This window comes from Leptonotus elevatus, chromosome 11 (assembly GCF_054856555.1).
Source record: "Leptonotus elevatus isolate MCC_2025b chromosome 11, RoL_Lele_1.0, whole genome shotgun sequence".
Classification (NCBI taxonomy): Eukaryota; Metazoa; Chordata; class Actinopteri; order Syngnathiformes; family Syngnathidae; genus Leptonotus; species Leptonotus elevatus.
The window spans coordinates 12,455,997-12,476,531 of record NC_141249.1 but is presented as its reverse complement, the minus strand read 5'-3'; the positions used below and the strand labels follow the sequence as shown (position 1 = coordinate 12,476,531).

At 40.2% G+C, this 20,535-nt stretch overlaps 1 protein-coding gene across 5 annotated transcripts in view; it reads left to right on the top strand.

Annotated features, from left to right (window-relative positions):
• Positions 1-2,456: 2,456 nt before the first annotated feature.
• The window catches only part of myo9bl (myosin IXb-like), a 49,184-nt gene continuing 31,105 nt past the window's right edge, over positions 2,457-20,535 (top strand). For 3 of the 5 annotated variants that reach the window (XM_086088721.1, XM_086088725.1, XM_086088722.1), the window contains exons 1-3: positions 2,459-2,846; positions 19,841-20,064; positions 20,153-20,372. In XM_086088721.1, the coding sequence (XP_085944847.1) occupies positions 19,904-20,064; positions 20,153-20,372 (381 nt within the window). In that variant the 5' untranslated portion in view covers positions 2,459-2,846; positions 19,841-19,903. Of the gene's footprint in view, positions 2,847-19,840; positions 20,065-20,152; positions 20,373-20,535 lie in introns of all 5 variants that reach the window. The other 2 variants (XM_086088724.1, XM_086088723.1) reach the window with 2 other exon arrangements.

Below are 20,535 nucleotides of genomic sequence, written 5' to 3'. Positions count from 1 at the left end.
TATTTATTTAAGCATGTTGAGGCTCCCAAAAAGGCAATTTGCTTTTTCAAAGAAAAAAAAAATAACACACTGATTCCAAAATTACCTTTGCCTGGTGCTTTGGGCCTAAAGCAATAGTTGGCATGTGTGACGCCCTTGTAGCCTCCTTGTCTTATAGTACCGTATATCCAATAGAAGCTCAAACGGCTTAACTTTAACACCTTTTCACGCATCACTCAGTCAGTGTGAAAAATTGTGCGGGCAGTTAAATATCGTTTGTGAGCTACAGATCAACCAATACCCCTTTGTGTTAAATTTCAAGCTGAGCAGGGAACAGTGTCTTTTTAAACAAGTGTCATGTATATGTCTTTTTTTTTTAATGTGACCCAAAGCTCGCCACACAGAGACACTGCAATTAAGGGTTCTTCCATTGTCCTCATGCTGGCATGTGTAAATAAGCCTGCAAAATATCACTCTGCCAAACTCTCTACTATTGGAGGCGCTTGTTAGATGTCACAGCGATGTCGCTCTAAATTATTATTTTTTTAAATTCAGTTCAGTTTGCTATTGTGGCATATATTCTCCTGCCACGCCACGTTGCCCAGCGACGCTCCGTTCTGCGGTGCCTACCCCACACTATATATATATATACACACAATGAATGAGCTCAATAAGTATTGTGTGAAAAGGGATTTAGGATACAATTTATTATATTGAATTAGAAACCTTTATTACTCGCACACAGGGTAAAACATAGTACAAAAATAGTAGTTACAGGCAGGGCTGGACTGGCACAAAAAAAAGAATCGGCCCTGGCATTTTGACTTAGGCCCACCGGCCCGGTCTATACCGGCCCATCCCGACTCCCGCCTATGCAGTTCTGCCACTGATGTTTATTGATGATGTTTCAGTTTGCGATCTATATTGGAACTGGATTACCGGTGTCAGTACCAGATGTGACCGGGTTGCCAGATCGTATCGGGGTCACCTAACGAACACTTACGCTACAGGATTGGCTGGAAATTATCCAGTTGATGTCAAACATTGGAAAGAAAATATTAAAGATGTAATTTAAATAACCAAATGTACGGACTGAAATTGTAAAAATGTAAATAAACCTAAGAATATAAACGCAAGCTATATTGAATAAATAATAAAATAGATTGAATAAATGATAACTACACAAATTAATTGCCTGAGATGTGACAAATATTGTCAGTTTAGAATGTTAATTGTTCCTATTATCATTAAGACTGTTTTTGTGATGTATTGTGGTTTGTGAACAGCTAAAAAAGAAACCAAACCGAAGTGAAACGCGCATTGCGTTAGCGCTGCAGTAGTGACGTCACTGGCGAGCGCGAGGGCGCTTCAATCTATTTTATTATTTCTTCAATCTTAAAGTATCCTGCTTTTATATTCTTAGGTTTATTCACGTTTTTACAATTTTTGCCCATACGTTTAGTTATTTCAATGACATCTTTATTAATTTATTTCCAATGTTATACCGTCAACTTTTTGTTATATAACTTTATTGAACAATTGTAAACGGACAATTTCCAGCCAATCCTGTAGCGTAACGTCATCTGTAGGCGACCCCGATCAAATCTAGCAGCCCGATCACATCTAGTACCTACACCGGACCATAAAGTGAAACAAAAACTACATGCCAGGGGTATTAATAGTTTACAAAAAATACCTAAATGTTTACAGGTCACGATATACAGAATATCAAACAACTCCACAAATAAACGTTGTTTTTTTTTTAAACTTCTTTGTATGTAAAATCAGTGACTGTGTCCGAATGTCCACCCTTATCCCCTAACCCTTCATTCACTACATAGCACCACACTATGTAGTAGTCCAACTCTAATATGTAGTGCCCTCTTCTGTTTGGTGATTCGGACAACCAGCTCACTACTTTCTCCTCGTCGCATATCACGTGACCACCGTAACTGTCATGACGCACTGGCGCATATATCTCCGACTATTTATTGTGAATAAAAATGTTTTAAAACTGTAGTTTATTTCTTTTGTTGTAAATATTTTCAACTAAAACGAATTAACTATTTTCGTTGTATATATTTAATGCATCGCTTTGATTAGATTTATTTTTTTCATACTCGCGATGCATTGTGGTATATATCAACCCGTTTGAGTGAACATCGATGTTCATTACTTTTCAGAGCGCATTGTGGGTCATTTTAAGTGCCCTACATTTTCGCTCCCTGGACATTCGGACGCCACTACAAAATGGCGAAACCCCTCAGTATGGCACTACAGAGGGAGGGAGTGTGGTGCACATTCAGACACAGCCAGAGACGTGCTGTCTTAATGCTGCAGGAGGCGCCGTTACTCAAAGCAATGCTTCGACTCGTCGTCGTCGTTGCTTGCTTGTATGCCGCACCACTAGTGTAAATGCTGCAGGGGGCAGTGTTGTCCCAAAGCAGTACTTCTGAATGCAACAGCGCGCCCTCGTTGAACGCAACCTTTTTCCCCCCCTCAACTTTTTTTTTCCTCCACGGCTTCTCTCAGCCTGGCTGCTGTTATTAAGGCAGAAAAGAAAGGAAGTGGCGACAGGCTAGCTGGTTAGCCGACCAGTAACCAGTCCATTTTCCCTGCGACAAATGCGCGTTTGAACACCTTTTTACCCCAGAGACGCCTCTTCTTTGTGTCGCCGAGGCGTACGAGGAAGCTACTTTTTTTCTCTCGGCTCGTTTTATTTGTGTGTTTCCGCGCCGGTTTCAAGCTCGTTGTCTCATCTTTGTCCGTTTTCGGCGTCGTTAGCCCCCCACGGACTCTCAAGACGGATTGAAAGCAAAGTGGGGATACATTGAAGAGCAACACAATGGGACAAGCAGCGAGGGAAGGTACGTTCATGTTTCATTCTACGTTGGCTCGTTATGACAATTGTTTTTGGACTTGAATTTTTAAGAAAGCGATCCTGGAAGCATGTGGACGTTTACAAATGGCTCTCGGTTATTGTAGTGACAGAGCAGCAAGGGGAAGCAATACAATTTAGCCTACACTAGTGCACCGACTCCTGTGAAGGGTTTTTCAAAACTGTCATTACAAATAACTTGGGTGAACACGTTTGCTCAGTCAGTGACACGCATGCAAGCATCTTGGCGATGTGTGCACGAGTTATCTGTCCCAACTTGTTGCTCAACGAGGTTCCCAGACGATAAAAAAAAAGTGACTAACACACCGATACAGTGTTTCCTAATCTTGCACACTTGGGGAAAAAATCTCACGGCGCACCTCCATGAGAAAATGTCACAAAAATATCCTGAATCATGAATATACAGGCCAGAGAGTGAAAGCGCATTTGACTGTTATGCCTGGCATAGATGAACAACAATTAATCGTGTGTAGCAAATAAATAATGTTTTGGCCAATCAAGAAAATTGGATAATGTCTTGCAGCACACCTAAATCTCCTCGAGGCGAGCACAATGTGCCACGTGCGGTGATTGGGTATAAATGACACTAATTGACGTTTGCTGACTGGGCTCTCACAATATTGGCGGCTTGGTGGTACAGGTAAACAACAAACAAAGAAAGGAAAGAAATCTTCATTTCAGTTGGCCATTCTTTGTTCATGGAAGAAACAAAACAACATCCATCCATCCAATTTCTATATCGCTAGTAGGGCTGGGTGATTATAGAAAAAATATATGATTGTTTTTACTGATATTAAATCATGATTAATAAACATGATTATTCATTGATTTCAAAACTCAAGTCAACTCTGTTCAATAGAGCACTTTAAAAACAACCATAGCTGCATTCCAAGTGCTGTACAAAAAGTAAAAATCTGACAAAAGATGGTTTAAACAATAAATTAATTACATAAAAACAGTAAACGCAATAAAACATTACAACGATAATGCTGATACTCAATGTAGTTGACAGTCAAAGAATGTTAACTCAATTCAACTACAGTAACTTTAAAAGAACAACCAAATCAGTAACGTCTAATGCTAATTTTTAGGGGTGTGCCCAAAAAACCGATTCTTGTTTAGTACGATTCAGAATCTATTTTAAATGTCCCAAAATCAATTTTATTTAAATAGTTTTATACTGTCTTACCTTTGTTTGTGTGTGCCTTTATTGGGAGCGCTGTTCATGTTGTACCCGATTTGGCCACAGTGTGGTTCCACGCGGTCTGATACACTGTTAAGTTGTAGCCACATTAGAGAGTAGGAGAAAAAAGTCATGATCAAGTTATTCCAATAAAAGTTGTTTTTTTTGCAGCGTGGAGCCGTTCATTGTGCCGCAAGTAGAGCACTAATCAGCATTAATTAGTAAGTCAGACTGGAGTAGATCATTACGGTTCCTTGAACATCTAAAAATTACAGCAAAAATCGTTGTCAAACAAATCATTTTGAAGCAAAAATCTTTCTTAATCGAAAATCGATTTTTTTATTCAATCGCACACCCAAAAATCGAATCGTGAGACATTCAAAGATTCCCACCCCTACTAATTGGTGCTAGCTTGTCAATGGGGTTTCCTCATTGACTGATAGCAATAAGATGATGATGTTTTCGAAACGAAGTACACATTGTATTTAAATATATAATACAGTGTTTCCCACAGATTTTATCTACTTGGGTGGGTGGACTCCGCGGGTGGGGGGTGGGATGGGGTTAAGTAATGTTACATGTGGTTTATCTGGTCTTGACACGTTTTTATTTTGTTTTTAAATATATTTTTATTAAATTTTCTTTAAATCTACTTGGGTGGTGACCAGTTTACTTGGGTGGCCCGTCCAAGTATTAACATGGTGTGGGAAACCCTGTCATATGTGTAGTGGCAATTGTTTTTGTTGTGTGTTTTACGGGAAACTCCAATTGGGGTGGCAAATAAACATTGTTTTCTAATTATAAGAAGCTAAACTTGAAATAACGATAACATATCGATTACTTGTTCAGTCCTTTTTAAGGACAAGTGCCATTAGGGTCGTGGGTGAGCTGGAAGCTCTCCCAGGTGACTTTGGGCGAGATATGTGGTGCACCCTGGACTGGTTGTCAGTCAATCACATGGCACTTAAAGACAAACAACCATTCATACTTGGAACTGTGAAGCGCATGCCAATAAATCACAAATTTTATTTAACCAGAAAATCAAATGCATTAAAGACAAAGGTCTCCTTTTCAAGGGTGATCTAGTACAATTCATATCACAACAGCACAATCTATATGACAGCACAATCAAATGTATATACATAAATGAACGCAACATAAAAGAACACAGTGCAGTTACTAACATTGATAGATCTAGTTTTAGTTACCAAACACTGCATTGTTACATTTGGTATTATACCTTATATTGCTATCATATATTGTTGTGCACCAAATATCAGCAGAACACATATCCATGATCATGTTGTATTGCTAATTTAATTTGCTATAAAATCCCTAATTCATTTTGACGTCAGACATCTCGCCACCTGCATGCAAACTTACCTTCATGGCTGATGGGCTTCCTTTCTGTAATGAAAGATTACAGCTATTAATTAAAAATAATAATAAAAATGCCTCTTAAGATTTACTAACGGAACTACTTGAACTCGTTTTGGTCCAAATAAATCATACAGAGCTTCAATCTTGAGGCAACATAATGCAGCAGAGCTCCCGCTAAGTCAAAGGTGGCATTATGTGAGACTTCTTTGGCAGTTGAAATGTCCAAGAGCGTTAAAAGATTTGCTCTCATGTTATTTTTAACACTTGAGGTTGATCAATCATTTGTATAAAGGACTGACCATTAGTACCAATTTCTGAAAACATATCAAATTGACCATATTTGAATGTATAGGGTTTTTTCCCCGCCTGACAGCAATGATACATATCAATCAATTTGAGAATGTGCCGCAATGTCATCAATTTATAATTCAGAGACATTTTTGTGCAATGTAGTGCTTTTGGGTAAAGTGATATTTTAACATGTTTTGACACGTATTATTGTGTCAGAAGCCATTTATTATTGAAAGGCATTTATTATTGATGTGCACATATCTTCACGTTTGTGCTCCATGTGTTCCAAATTAAACGAATGTGGTTTAACTGTTGGCATGGACATCCACGATGCACATTGCACAGCCCTAAAAATGTCTATCATGACTCAACTGAACCATGCGTATGTTTAGGTTGATTAAAAGTCATTTCCACTGAGACGTTAAATGATTGCTGTTCCCTCGCTTTAGTCTATTTACACTGTCTTTTATCCCAGGTGCTTTGTTTACATTCAAGATTAAACTGCTGCAGTTTTTCCTGAAGGCTTTTTGAGTCTCGGAGGCACAACAGGCCAAAACAAATGTGGTTCCGTGTACTGTAAGCTGCAGGGCCAAGCACTTTCATGATGACGAATGTCCCGATGGTGGAAAAAAGAAATCATAAGCAGGATGAACATTACAATTACACGCACGCACACATACACACTTTTCTTTACTAGATCATCACCATCTTTCCTTACTTTTTCCGTTGCTTTGTTTTAGCTTGGTCTGAAATGACGTTTTCCTAGAACCCTTGGTCACATGTTCCAGAACAGCTTCTTTGAATCGCTTGATTTGGGGTTGTCAGGCTCACCAAAGATCTCAAAATGAAGCTTGTTGCAATTAAAGGATTTTCTCAAGATGGAATGCTTGACATGGGCTAAATCACCGGGGGGGGGAAAATTGCCTCAAAAATCATAATGCGTGACGTTACATAAGATGCCTGCCAATCACGCCATGGCAGAGTACCAGTGCTGGCAGTGTAATGATGGCCATAGAACAGGAAACTGGCCTGACTACAAGATAGGAAATACGGCCAGTGTTTCTCAGTCCAATATGAGCAACCATTTTTATTAAGCCGATGATGCTAACGGGAATAGCATCTAGCTGAAAATATAATGGCTAAAGACTCGAAAAATGAAAATGACCAGAGAAACCTGCCGATAAACGGGGGTGGTTCAAATGGCAACCCAGTTCGACAGTTATTTTTTCCCCCGTCGTGACCACTTTTTTTTTTGTATTCTTGCGTATGAGTCAGCAGGATTTGAAAGGCGCACAGTTCAGCTGCTGCTGGCATTTCGTAACCTGGCAATAACTAGATTGATAATTGTGATTCATTCAAGGGAGTTCTCAATCTGGGACTGCTCCACGATGATTTGCTTGGGAAAGCAAACACATATCACATATCCCATATCACATATCGCGCGACATAAAAGTCGCGGGACATTCTGTCCAATACTTCGAGCTGATTGGGTGCTGCGGCATCTTGTCCACGTTTGTTTTGACCAATCACGGCAACGGCTGAAGATGTCGTCTTTGGTCTCGTCTTAGAAAAAGGTCGATAGCGAACGGATCAGCGGGAGCAGTACAAGATGGATTCTCGTAGTGTTTGTGAACATATACTGCCAGAATTCAGCTTGCTGGCAAAGTTAAGCATTTTGTATTTTGCAAAGTGAACAGCTAGTAAATTGTGTCCATGTGATCCTCCAATGTACTGACCAAGCATGACAGCCATTGTTCACCAGAGGTAATTTTCTTACATATAATAGCTATTTTGTACCAGTTTCTCAATTGAATATTGTCTTCTGAAGGTAACATAGCTGCTCATTTGTTTAAAAAAAACAAAAAACTAATTAAAACAATTTTTTTTTTTTGAATGCTTGGTGCCCATGCTCCAATATGAAACAATAGAATCACAGGAAGGTTTGATTTAAATGGTATGGCTCAGTGGTAGAGTGGTCGTCTCCCTACCGAGAAGTTCTGGGTTCGATCCTCAGCCCTTGTGACCATGTCGAAGTGTCCTTGAGCAAGACACTGAACCCTTGTTTGCTCCCAGTGGACCTGGCAGCAGCCGACCACTGGCATGTGAATGCGTGAATGTGAGGCTTTGTAAAGCGCTTTGGGCACCATGTGGTGTAAATATAACACTATATTGAAACAGTCCAATTACCAGTTAAACCATACATAATTTTTTTACTGGTTTATAGCAGGTTCAGTTTTGGGCTCACGTCACACTCCTGGACCATGTTTTCTGAGAAAACCACCCTTATATTCAATATTAGAACGACTTGAAAGTCTTCCCGCATGGAGCGGATTATGTTGGACTTTGGAGGTTTCACTGCACGAGAACCACATTCATCATGCATTTAAATTCATCATGCTTGTCAGAAATATACACATTGCAGTTTTCCACCACTGAAGTCGCATTGCAACACCTTCAAGCAGCCTTTCCTCTTTCCACACCATATTTTTAAAGTGCTTCTTTTCACTCAGGCAGTCCACTGAGCAGCTATTTATTTTTCATGTTTTTGAGCAAAAATAGCCATATGGTGTCTTGCTAATAATGGTCTGTTCTGGCTGCAGAGATGATAAGGGGCTGCGGATGAGATGGGGGGAGGGCGCTCACAGTTGAGCTTCAGTTGGTCTGCACATCCTGGCAGATACAATTCTGTGTGGCTGGGGATGAATAGATAATTGGTGAGCAGCCATAGATATGCCTAATTTCTGATGTCTCTTACATGATTTCAACAGAATCTTGAATCTTTAATTAAATCAGTTTGAGCTTTATTTACCCTGTGTGTTGTTATGAGTTAAGCTTGTTGGGGATGCTGGGCAGCCTTAATTCATTCACATTTTGAATACATAAAAAAAAAAATACAAAAAAATAATGGAAATAAACATCAGTTCTTGAGTAAAACATTGCCATTGAGGTTAGCGAGAGTTGTCATGTTCTTGGATTCAATGTGGTGCTTGACTTGAAAGAGACGAGGAACTTAAAAAGGCTGAAGGGAGAGTAGCTCGCTGCTCTGTAAGCAGTTTTGGTAATGAAAAGAAGAGTTAGCCAAAATTGGTGACATCTTAAAAAGCCAAAGAAAAAGCAAAACACCTTTTGTGTGAAGTACATTTTTTGGATGCTCACTTTAGTTATATGAAGCCAGAGTTTCCCACACCATGTTAATACTTGGGCGGGCCACCCAAGTGAATTGGCCACCACCCAAGAAGTTTTCCAGAAATTATATTAAAAATGTGTTTAAAAAGAAAGAAAAAAACGTGTTGCGACAGGATATACTGCATGTAACTTTAGTTCGCCGTCACTCACTTGTGGATCGTGAGGCTAGAGGAGACGTAGTCCACCCACCCAAGTAGATTTAAAATCTGTGGGAAACACTGGAAGCATTACATACATCAACTTTGTTTTTTTGTGGCTTTATTTTTCCTGAAAAGTTCACTCAATATTGTTTGATTTTACACTAAACTTCCACTATACTCCTAACATTACAAAATATTTGTAAAAATCAATGACTATGCTTCTGCACTGTATGTGCAGGATCAACTGATTGAAAGGGCTTTGCTGACTTCCATTTTGTTTAAAAAAAAAAAGTCAGAAAAAATGCAAAGTGACTGTTCGACTTCTGTAACCAAAACGTGTGTTGTTAGCACAACAAACAACATCATCTATGATCTCAGTGTTGTTGACAAATTGTTTTTTCTTTCAAATGTGCAACATCTCAAGCTCTTTGTCAGAACAAGGAAAGTGGAGCAGGTTAGCGCAGCCGCACTGTGATTTCTAATTAGTCTCCGAACAGCATGCCTTCTCGCTGTGTGCAGCTGCTGTGCTGCGTTTAGCCGATGTAGGTTACCCCTGGAATGGAAGACACTGCAGATCCATTTATTAAGCTGGTGTACTGTAAACTAGTCAGCTCATCCGTTGGGGGGGGGGGGGGGGTGTAAACAACATCCTCATCAATATACAGGACCAAGTAAGGAAGGTTATTCCATCAGAATAGTTTATTTGAACAGCATACTGTACATATTGTCAGAATACATTGGTTTGTCTGCATCCTTTACTTGGAAAATGTTCACATTTTGTGAGCTTGATAAGTGTCAATATGGCATAACAAAATGCATCTCCATTTGGCAGTTTTTGTGTGTGTTTGACAAAGAAGTGAAAGTTAAGAATGTCAGGTGAGATGGGTGAAGGGCATCTGCAACCACATTTCATATTACGACCTTAATTGATTTTTATTTATTTATTTAAATATGAATGTATTGTTGGTTAAAAGTGCCTTGCTAGTGTAGACACAATGCTTGCATGAATACTTAAATAACATATTTAATGTTTACAGAGTTCCCTTCCTGTTGTTGTGACATAACTACATTTGTGCGCCAATCTGAAGGCTAATGCAGCAACACAGTAAAGACATAAATACTGTAAATTTTGTGTGTGAAAAAATAAAAACGCCTAGGCTGTAGAATATAAAACGAACGATAAACCAGAATGCCTGAGTGTGCATTCTTACACTGCTGTGTAAACTAGTTCATTGTGTACCATTTCTAACTCCGATGCTTCATATTCCATAACCGTCATAAACTGAGGACCTACTCTGCCTATGTGATGCGTGTTTGTAATACAGTATATCATAACCAATAGCGAATATCTGATGTGTGATACGTTGTGGCGTTCGATGTTTTAGAATGTAGGTAGGTATGTACGGTAGATATTTTTTGTATGTCTGGGATAAATGGAAAAGTAATTGACTGAACAAAAACTACATGAGGCCTAAAGATATTTTTTTACTACATGAGGTGAAGGGAAAGGCCTTTAGCAATGAACTTGGCAAAATATTTTTGGCGTGTTGAGACTTGTTTTTATTTTCTCTTTTTGCCAATGCGCTCATAAGGAAGATATTTGGATGACCGCAATACAAAATGTGTCTCTTCACAAAGATTATCTTGTTAGATCTCATGCTGCTTCTGGTGGGGATTGGATCAGCAGAATCCATCATGCAAAATCTCATGTGCTGATAGTTTCAATTCAGTGTTTTTTGACAGAAAGAACAAACTCTGACAAGTTCATCGAGTATAATTTGCAAATTATGTCGTTGACTCATATGAGCATTAGAGTAGCAGATGAACGGTCAGGAAGGAGAAATGTGCACCAGTGTGTTCTTTTGTGTGTGCTCCATGGTCCGCCTTTCTTCGGTGGAAGAAAGGGGCTTTCGCGTTGGAGAAAACTGGCAAATGAGCTGTGTCGTGTATTGCTACTATGACCTGTTCTTTTTTTACACACTGGAGCAGATGGAGAGCAAAAGACAGAAAATCACTGAGCATACTTTTAGGGATGCAGAGAGGGAGATTGGTGAGGCTGTAAAGTCATCAATTCCTCAAACTCCTTGGTAACTTGGCACTGTCTGTGTGGCCAACCAAATTTATGGGCTTTATAAATAGATTCAGCTGTAATGATAGGGTGTAAGTGAGGAAAAGGCCAACTGTTTGACGATGGCCTACTTACAGTGCCTCATTCTTCACTTACTTTTTACACATATCAGGTTGAGATGCTTGCGATCAAAGGCTTGTTTGCGACCACACTGATCTTTCCATGGCGGGTTGTTTAGATGGTGATTACAGGCACACAGTTGTAATCCAAGCAGAGATTTAACCAGTATTAAAAAAAACTCGAGTTCAAAAGAGGTCTGTCTGTGATCACAAAATGTAACCAAAACAAGACAGCCAACATTATGATTAAATGAAGCATTTAGGATCATGTTCAAGTTGTTTTTTGATACACTTTCTTTACAGTTAAATGCAAGAGATATACTGTTGTGGCTTTGTTCTTCTAGATGTGGAATTTTGACAGTATTTTGGATTATCTAAAACGATTTAAACAGGAAGCGACTGTTATGGCAACCAGACCTTGGAATGTCCACAAGCGTCTCACTGTCCATGATGTAAGCGCTGGATGACTAACATACCATTGCCATTTATACATACATTCAGCTGTTTCACAAGGATATGACAAGCATCCGGACTATATTTGGCCCTAGGTGGAGATTTGCCAAATTCTGAGGTCAAATAACATTATCAAACTATGGAAAAATTATGGTATTGTATAGTGGATGATTTGGAAAACGGATGGATGAGTTGTATTAATGTCACATTGCATGCTTTATGTGTCATACTATATAACGTTAGTTAGAGATATACGGTGGCACTTGAACGACTTGAGATTCTTTTTTGTAGTTGACGCTAAAGTCATGAAAGTCGTGTCGATTACTTGACAAAGTCATTGACATTTTTTCAGCTATCAACTGGCGGTACTGACAACTGTTTACCTTTGCCTACAAACACAAGCTCCCTGTCCACTTATTCTTACCACCGTCACAGTTCCAAAAAACTGATATGGCATAATTTGGTGCAAATTATTGTCCCACTACTCCAGTTTGAGAAACTAATGGGGGAGGGAATTTAGTACCGTGAATAATGTGTCACATTAAAATATAATTAAATTCATCAATTAAATCATAGTAATATACTCTAGTCTATACGTGGTCTTGCTGCTTTGATGTCACCTGACTTACACCTACAGTACACATGATTCAAAAACAGTCAGTTCAGAATCTACCATTCAAAACTGTTCTGTGTGGAACCAATATGAACTTCACCACTTGGCGGAAACATGGCTTACTTTACTACCGGGTGGAAACATGGCTCTAATGATGACTGCGGTGAGAGCTATTCCATCCCCCTCCACCCTCTCTGCCGTCACTGATCCTGTCCCTTGGCTCAGGATTATGAGTAGAGAGGCGGGCAGGGACCACCCTCCGGCTAGGATTGCTCTTACTCTGCACTTTTGGCGCTCTGTGATGGCCACTGTCAAATTGTATTGATTAGGCAGGGCAAATGAGTGCATGCATCTGAAGTTCCAATGAGATGATATATAACAACCGTCATTTGTGTCTTCATTCACCTCTCTTGGTTGTCATGCCACATAGGTAGCATAACTGCCATTTGTAAATAATTGTAACCTAACCAGACATAGCTGTAACATTCGTTTAAGAGGACCTGGTTTCCATTAAACTCCTGGAGGAGTACATGGAGGGTGATTTGATTCTAATGTTTGTTTTAAAGACCTTTTGTTGGACGAGGTCTTCAAGGTTTGAACTGTCTCGCTTTTCTTTATGAATGCCTGACAGGCCGTGGAGGGTGACCAAACACAAGAGCAGACAAAAGCACAGATGGTGAAAGTATAGGTGAGATCAGTAGAGGTTTGAAGAGCTGGAATAGCAATGGAGCTTGGCTTTGGGTTCTCTGTAGACTGGACTCTGTTTTGTTTGTCTTTGTTCTGTTTTTACTGTGTAGTCTCAGGTCACTGATGAATAACTCATTTGTCAGAAACCGTACAGGATGTCTGGATTAGGTGAGAGAGACCTGGTGACAAGATGTGAGCAATGTGTGCAGAGAGGAACAAAAAATTCAAATCATGTAGCAGACACATCTCTTTCTTTGTTTTGTTGAAACATTGCATGTACGAATAAAATGTGCATTGCGTTTGATGAAAGATCACATTCAATGTTGTTTTATAACTGATAGTGATACACATGCCCAGCACAGATTAACCAGAATGTATCTTTATTGCTGAAAATTTTAAAGGTTTTTCATTTTAGTAAACACATTTACCTTCCACCCTTTCAATAGTCTAGGGAGGTTATTTTATCATTTAAAAATTTGAACACAGTCAAACTCAATAATTTCAAATGATTTACTTGCCTATTTGTAACACCGGCGATACAATCAACAAATCCTTGTAAAATTGGTTTCTGCGTCTTACTTTTGATGCATTTTTTGCATTGGTTAGCGTATAGCCTTTTCATTCAAGCTTATGCACTTCTGTGGCCATGCTGGCAGCACAATGGATGCATGTGTCGGAAGTGTTGTTAACACAGAGTAGCCTGCATGAGTGAGTGAGTACAATAATCCTCTTCCTTTTCCGCTTTTCCAGAGTTGTGCCTGCAGGTGCTCCTTATTTTGTCTGGGATCCTGTTTATAAGGTTTTATCATATTGGACTGGATGGAAGTGATGTCACTTTAGACTCAGACTAGTGTTGGGAGGCTTTATAATGACTCTATTCTTAATTTATACTTCTTAGTCTTTTCCCCCAGCATGGCAAGAGTGACCTGGAAAAGTTTAAACTCACCACCAGCAGCCTACATGGAATTCCAAACCAACCTCACCTTCTGGATTTCATTAAGTCCAACGTGCAAAGGTCTCCCGGGATTGATGTATCTCGTGCTGCTGCTTTGATTTCATGGTTTCAGTCTTCAGCTCATCAGAGTGACTGAGAATGTCACCACTTTTTATGGCCAGCTGCATTGACATGCGATTGAAAGACAGACGTAATATGGTGAGAATTTGCATATGGACGTCACATTACTGTAGGAAGTCTCGAAGGACTTCACACATGCAATGCACTCACATTGTATTCAAGCATTTGTTGTTGGCCCTTGGGGTATGAAATTGAATTAAAACAACGAAACTGCCTTTTTTTTGGGAGAGCACATTAAATTCAAGGCTGTATTCCTCTACTCCCCTCAGTGCAACCTGGCATCTGGACTGAGTTAGAGGAATGGTTCCAAATGTTCTGTGGTAGGGAGCAAAGGGGGGTGATCAGTGGGGGGTGGAATGGGAGGCACTGGAGGAGCTAAACGAGAAGGTGATTTTGTGTTAGAAAGTGCTATACCAGGAAAGATGAAAGGGAAAAACAGATGCACAGTGAAAAGGGAAGGCAGTGTAGGGTCTTACCCTATGTGGCCTCCCAGGTTGGTGACCTGCTGCGAAATGTACATAAAGTGGAAGTTCATAAAACTGTGCTATGACTCACACTAATGTTTGATTGCACCAAGGTCAAAACAACAGCTTGACACTTGGTTGAGTAATAACGTAGTTTTGAATGATCTTGTGTTTGTAGTGAACTAACTTTGGACATTTTCAACCATCATGTGTGATAAAGAGGTCAATTTAATTCCCCAAGGGGCGTCTGACGGCAGCCAGCTTGTCAATACGTGGCTCAGACACATGACATTGGGAGTGGCAGATCAATGCAGCCCCCTGAGATAACTGTATTCTGATTGATTAGCACTGTCTATTCCATTATGGTTATTTAGTTAGACAGGCTTTCGTTTGGAAAAACAAAATTACCATGTAATGCCTTGCTTTGTTCAGCACACATTTTATGTAATTGTATGTCAAATTATAGGTCAAAACTGTACCCATAGCATCCCATGTGTCTGTGTGCTGATTGCTTGTTGCTTCACTTGTAGAGGCGGAGCACTATTGTTCACACATTGGTCAATAGTGATTTTACTGCTTTTCTTCATATTAAAACAAAAAGAGCCATTCAAAAGTAATGCTGTGGATTGCAACACAGGCCAATTTGAAGTCGTTATTCTTGTTTATGCGAACAGTCAACACACAAAGAAAACATGTTTGTTTTCTTCGTATAATTAACTGGTACATGATGTGCTGTAATGGCGTGGTGCCACACTATTCACATCGCTGACACAACTACGGCCATCTTGTCTACCACACCCAGTGGTAGAATCAAAAGGCTGATCTGAATCTTACCGTCGTCGTCGTGAACATAACTGTACCAGGCAGCATTAGTTTCTGTAGGACTAGGGAGTCGGGACTATACAAGAAGTAGGTTTTTTACTATAAGTTTGGCTTCATTAATGGCTGAATATGGTTATATCAACAAGTCAAAAGGCTCCTTTCTTGTGTCCCTTAGATGCAGACAGCAGATGCTCCTCTTCTCTTAGTTTTGTTGTTGTTGATGTTGCTGAGACTCGGGGGGGGGGGGGGGGGTACATGAGCTCAAAGTGGCCTTTACCCTTGACTCTTTCTTCACTGGGTTCCATATCTGCATTTGTGATTATGAGCCCAGTTGGTGTTCTGCTGGTTAATTCCCTGCAAGAGGTATCGTTCTGATTAAACAAAGGACTGCGTTTTTTGAATAGGCCACATGGCAGTCGAGATGGAGGGCACTGATCCATTCACAGCCACTTTGGATGCATCTGCACTGCAGCAGCCCCTGAGGCCGATTAGCACCACTCTGCAGCAAGAGAAGCAATCTCGCAGTATCGCCAGACCTGTGTGTTTATGAAACCCCAAGCGGACAGACAAACGTAAAGGCCAAATGCCACAAGGAGTGCACGCACACACACACACATGCTGAATCTTGACTTCCTTTGCTTCTGTCTGTCACTCTTTGTGCCCTGAGGACAATGCAGTGAGCGTTGGCAAAGGGCCAGTCCGCTCATATCCATTAGGTCATGTTAGCGAGAGTTCTAATGCAGATGGATACTTGAGTGGCCCCAGCTCCATTTTCCCCAGGGAGAAGAAATAAGCTTTTGGTTGCACAGATAGACACCGAAAGGGGTGTGTAGGTGGATCTCTGAACTATCAGATGTTCGAAATGCAGTGAAAAACAAAACATTTCTCAACTTGCGCACATGTGCTCAAAGGATTAATCCCTCGGCGTCACATAGCCTTTGGCTTGTTGTCAATATGAGTATGCGCGCACACAAACACAAAAGCAATTTGCGGAAGATGCATTAGTGAGTTTTGTCCAATAAATGGCCATAAGTCAGCAGAACATTTTCATATCCATTCATTTCCTCCCAGGATGCTATTGGTTCCCACCTATAGATGAATACCGGTATTATATTTAAGTTGCTGTAAGTGTGTTGTACTTGATGAACGATCAAACTGAAGGTTGTTGTTGTTGTTGTTAGCTGTAGAGTTTCTGTAAGCAATGTTTGGCTTTTTAACTTTGGGCATTACCGCTATGACTTGCCATATTCAAGGTGCTTGCCTCTGCACTGACTCATAACATTTACCCACCAAGGCAAATGGAATTCAGGGAGTCACCGTATCTTCCTCCACACGCACTGTTGACATCATAGCTTGCTTCATCACCGTTAACCTCTCTTGATTGAAAATTATGAGTCAAGCAGCGAGGGCAAGGGGGGTGAGAAAGGAGAGAGCGAGTGTTTCATTCATTGACTGTCTGTGTCACTGGGTCATTCACTTCCTGCCGCGTCATACAGTCAGCTGATGGTGTCTCAGGCCTCACTAGTTGCTCTGTTCATAGACTTGAGTGTAACAGTCTTCGATTATCACTGTAGTGTCTGGAGCACAAACTAAGAATAAAACAGCCGAGGCTGTCTCACACTTCAATGGAAGACTATAAACTCTTGACACTCCTCCTCCTACTCTGGGTGCAGTTATTGTGTATTTATTTTTATTATGTGGGCGGATTTAGAATAAGAGCCATTTGGGTTATTACGCATGTGCCATTGAGTCAAACGAATAGGCTTTAGTGCCAAATATGGGGTCGGTCCAAGTTTGCTCTATTTCCTGTGGTTGTCCCTTTAGTGTGTACATGTGGCAGGTTTGTCATGAGGATTGGACTTCAATTTGGCCAGAAAATAAAACTTGAATTGTAAAACCTGGCACCTACACATTTGATTAGCACAGACCTTAAGCCATGTTTGTGAGTGACGAACAGATTAAACAGTCCTTTCCTCTTGACTGTAGTTTGGAAAAGCTTGATGAGTCCTTCCCTCTTAAGTGGGCACCCCCTTAAATATGTCTGGTCTAAGGAGCTTTCTAGAGGTTAAAGCCCCGTCCTGCACACAGTAAGCAGCTGAACAGTCCCTGTCTGAGCTGTAGTCACGCAGTCCGGTGTCTTTCCCCATCCCACCGTAAGCAGCTAAAAGGCCAGGCTAAGCCCATGTGAAGTAGACAACGCAGGGGTCTTATCTGTGGAATGCTGGGTATCCTCGCTGAGGATCTTCTTTGCAGGGAGGAAGCTGTATTATCTCAAAGCTCCATGTCTCTCCTTTTGATTGTCCCACAGGGTTGCCTCTCCTTTCGGTCTCACTTGAAAATATTTGCTTTTGGTCTCCTCTGGCTTTTATGTTAATTTCAATGTCCTTGCTATGACTACCTCTTTTGCATCTTACTATTTTGAACGGTATGCAAATCAAGATAAAATCTCAAAGTCTCTCACACAATCTTTTCGTAAATTGAAGTTTATTACTTTGTGTTGTCCTTTTTGGAGTCTAACACTAATCGAGTGAGCAGCTCGAAGCTTAAAGTGACATATTCAAACCCTTTTGACCTCGTAATGGAGGATAATGCTTATGCTGTCTTTTGTGGTCTCTGCAGTTTTGTGTGCCTTATTATTTTAAAAAGCATGCATGCGACTGACTGTAATCTGGAAAAATGCAAAAGCTTGTGACCGTAAAGTTCTGTTTTGGGGCTAATTCGCACAATAATCAATTATACGATCTGATTATCTGTTTCCAAGACCAAAACATATTGTTGAAAATGTGCTTTAAAAGTTCCAGCATGACTTGATAATGATTTACAATCATTAAGTTTTAAACACTGCACAACATAGCATCAATGGTAGGCTGGAGGAAGGTACTGATTTAAGCAACTTCCGCATGAGTCCATATACAGCAGTGATCTAAACAGCTGCTTAGCCTCTAGAGAACATTTTTAGAAACACTAGCAAGATTGTAATAATCAGTCATTGACAAGTTTATGACTCTAACATCCTATTTGCCTTATTCCTTTTACTCGGATCATATATTGGTCTATAACGTCTTGTTTCTCAGGTTGACAAAATAAACAGTCTCTCCTTGAATGAGAAAAGTGATAAACTATCAGCTGTTGTGCTTACAGGACGGATCTCAGGTTACTAAAGCAGTGTAGTCTGCCTGCCATATACCATGCAGGACTGTGATTTAAAGCAGCTTCCTGTTTCCCCAAGGGTGGCTTACAGTTTACCAAGCATTCATTATTAATACAGGGCTATGCTACATGATACATCTCTCTACACTCTACACAGCTGCTGTCATGATAAATTTGCCCCTGTGGTATGGATCTTGAACTATATAGGGTATACTATATAGCTGACAAATGGTCTCCTCACTGACAGCATGACAGCGATGTAGCGATGCAGTGTATATATATATTTTTGACATAGTTGTTTGTCCAATGGAAAAAGCCCCAAACTTTTGACTGAGAAATCTATTCCTTTTGAAATAACACACTGTCACATTTATCATGGTTGACTTGATGGTATTTTCATGCACATTTTATTTTGTGTTTTTGTTGGATTAATTTTATTCTCTTTTCAGTTATCACTTTGTGGATATACAGTCATGGAAAAAAACATGACATCACCCTTATTTCTTCAGGTTTTTGTTTACTAGTTTAAATGCTCCATACAATTAAGGTACATTGGCTTGGGCAAATGTAACGATGACAGTTCCTTATTTGCTTGTATCACATTTAATGTTTTATTACAATACAGTGCTATTTTTCTTTATTTCTTGAAACAAAAACAATGTGATGTTTTTGCCCGCTGGAGCGAATTAATGGAATTTCAGTGGAGAATATTGATTTGATACAAGAGTAAATTGAGTTATGAGATTGGAGTGGACACCCAACAAATTATTATTACTAGTATTAATTACTGTTTTACTAATTTGTTTCACACCATTAATGTACTGCTTTGCTTCGACGCAGCTCAGTTGAGCACAAACATTTCTTTAAAAAAAAAAGGGCTGAACAGACTTCATTTTTAGGCATTGTTTCATGTTGCCAGAATCTGCTAAATTAATAGTACGTTATTGATGTGGTAAAATTTGGCTTAATTTTTCAATTTCAGTGAATATTGTGCCATCATTGCAACATTAGTGGTTTACATTGTGTAGTGTTTCGGTATGATGGTTGCTTTCATGCTGCAGCTGAGCTCTGTGTCTTTGCTGCATCAGCGGGGTAACAGGTTAAAGTGTCATCAACAATGTGTATTTTTAGCATCTCGAACAAACAGGCATTTTAAACAGTTTATGATCACATGCAAACACTGTGTATGATCATTAAAATACTTGAGTGTTTTGAGATGAGGGAATTTTTTCCTCTCATTCATGTCATAGATCTACTGCTACAAATGACACAATTCAAGTGTGAGCCTGTGAAAATTGTCATTGATCTAAGTGTGATTTATTTTCTTCTAGGTGCTGTGTAGTAAGAGGAAGGCGGTGGCTGCGGCATGCTGAGGCAACTCCCCCTGACTCAGGATGAGTGTCAGAGATGGCGGTGACGCCGTGGCAACGAGTGCAGGTGGAGTAAATGGGGGAGGAGGTCTGCTTACGAGCACGAAAGATCACAACGGACGCTCATACCTGCTCCAGATCTATCCCCGGCTTGCTGCTAAGTCATCCACCTGCTGCAACCTGAGGTGGGAGAGCCCGCAGCGTTACAAAACGTCAGCAGTCCTTTCTTAAACACCATTGATTTATTGATTTATTTTTCCTCTTACTAATCAGAGTGCAGAAAGATGCCACAGCAGCTTCTGTGATCTCGGACGCTGCCGTGGCATTGGGGCTGGACCCTGGCCGCCTATATGTGTTGGCAGAGGTGAAGGAGAGTGGAGGGGAAGAATGGGTGCTGGAGGCTGGAGATCTTCCAGTGCAGAGGTTCCTGCTGTGGCCTCGGAAAGCTCAGGAGGAGCACCCGCAGAGCCTTGGATTTTACTTCTTACTCCAGGTCTCATAAGTAGTATTTCTCATGCGCGATTGTATTCAACAGAAAATAGCAGTATAACAATCATTCCAGCAAATTCGTTGAGTTCATGCTTATAACCAATTAGCACACCTCATTTCGGCTGGCTTCGGTAACAATGAATTGACAGTTCCACACAATCAAGATA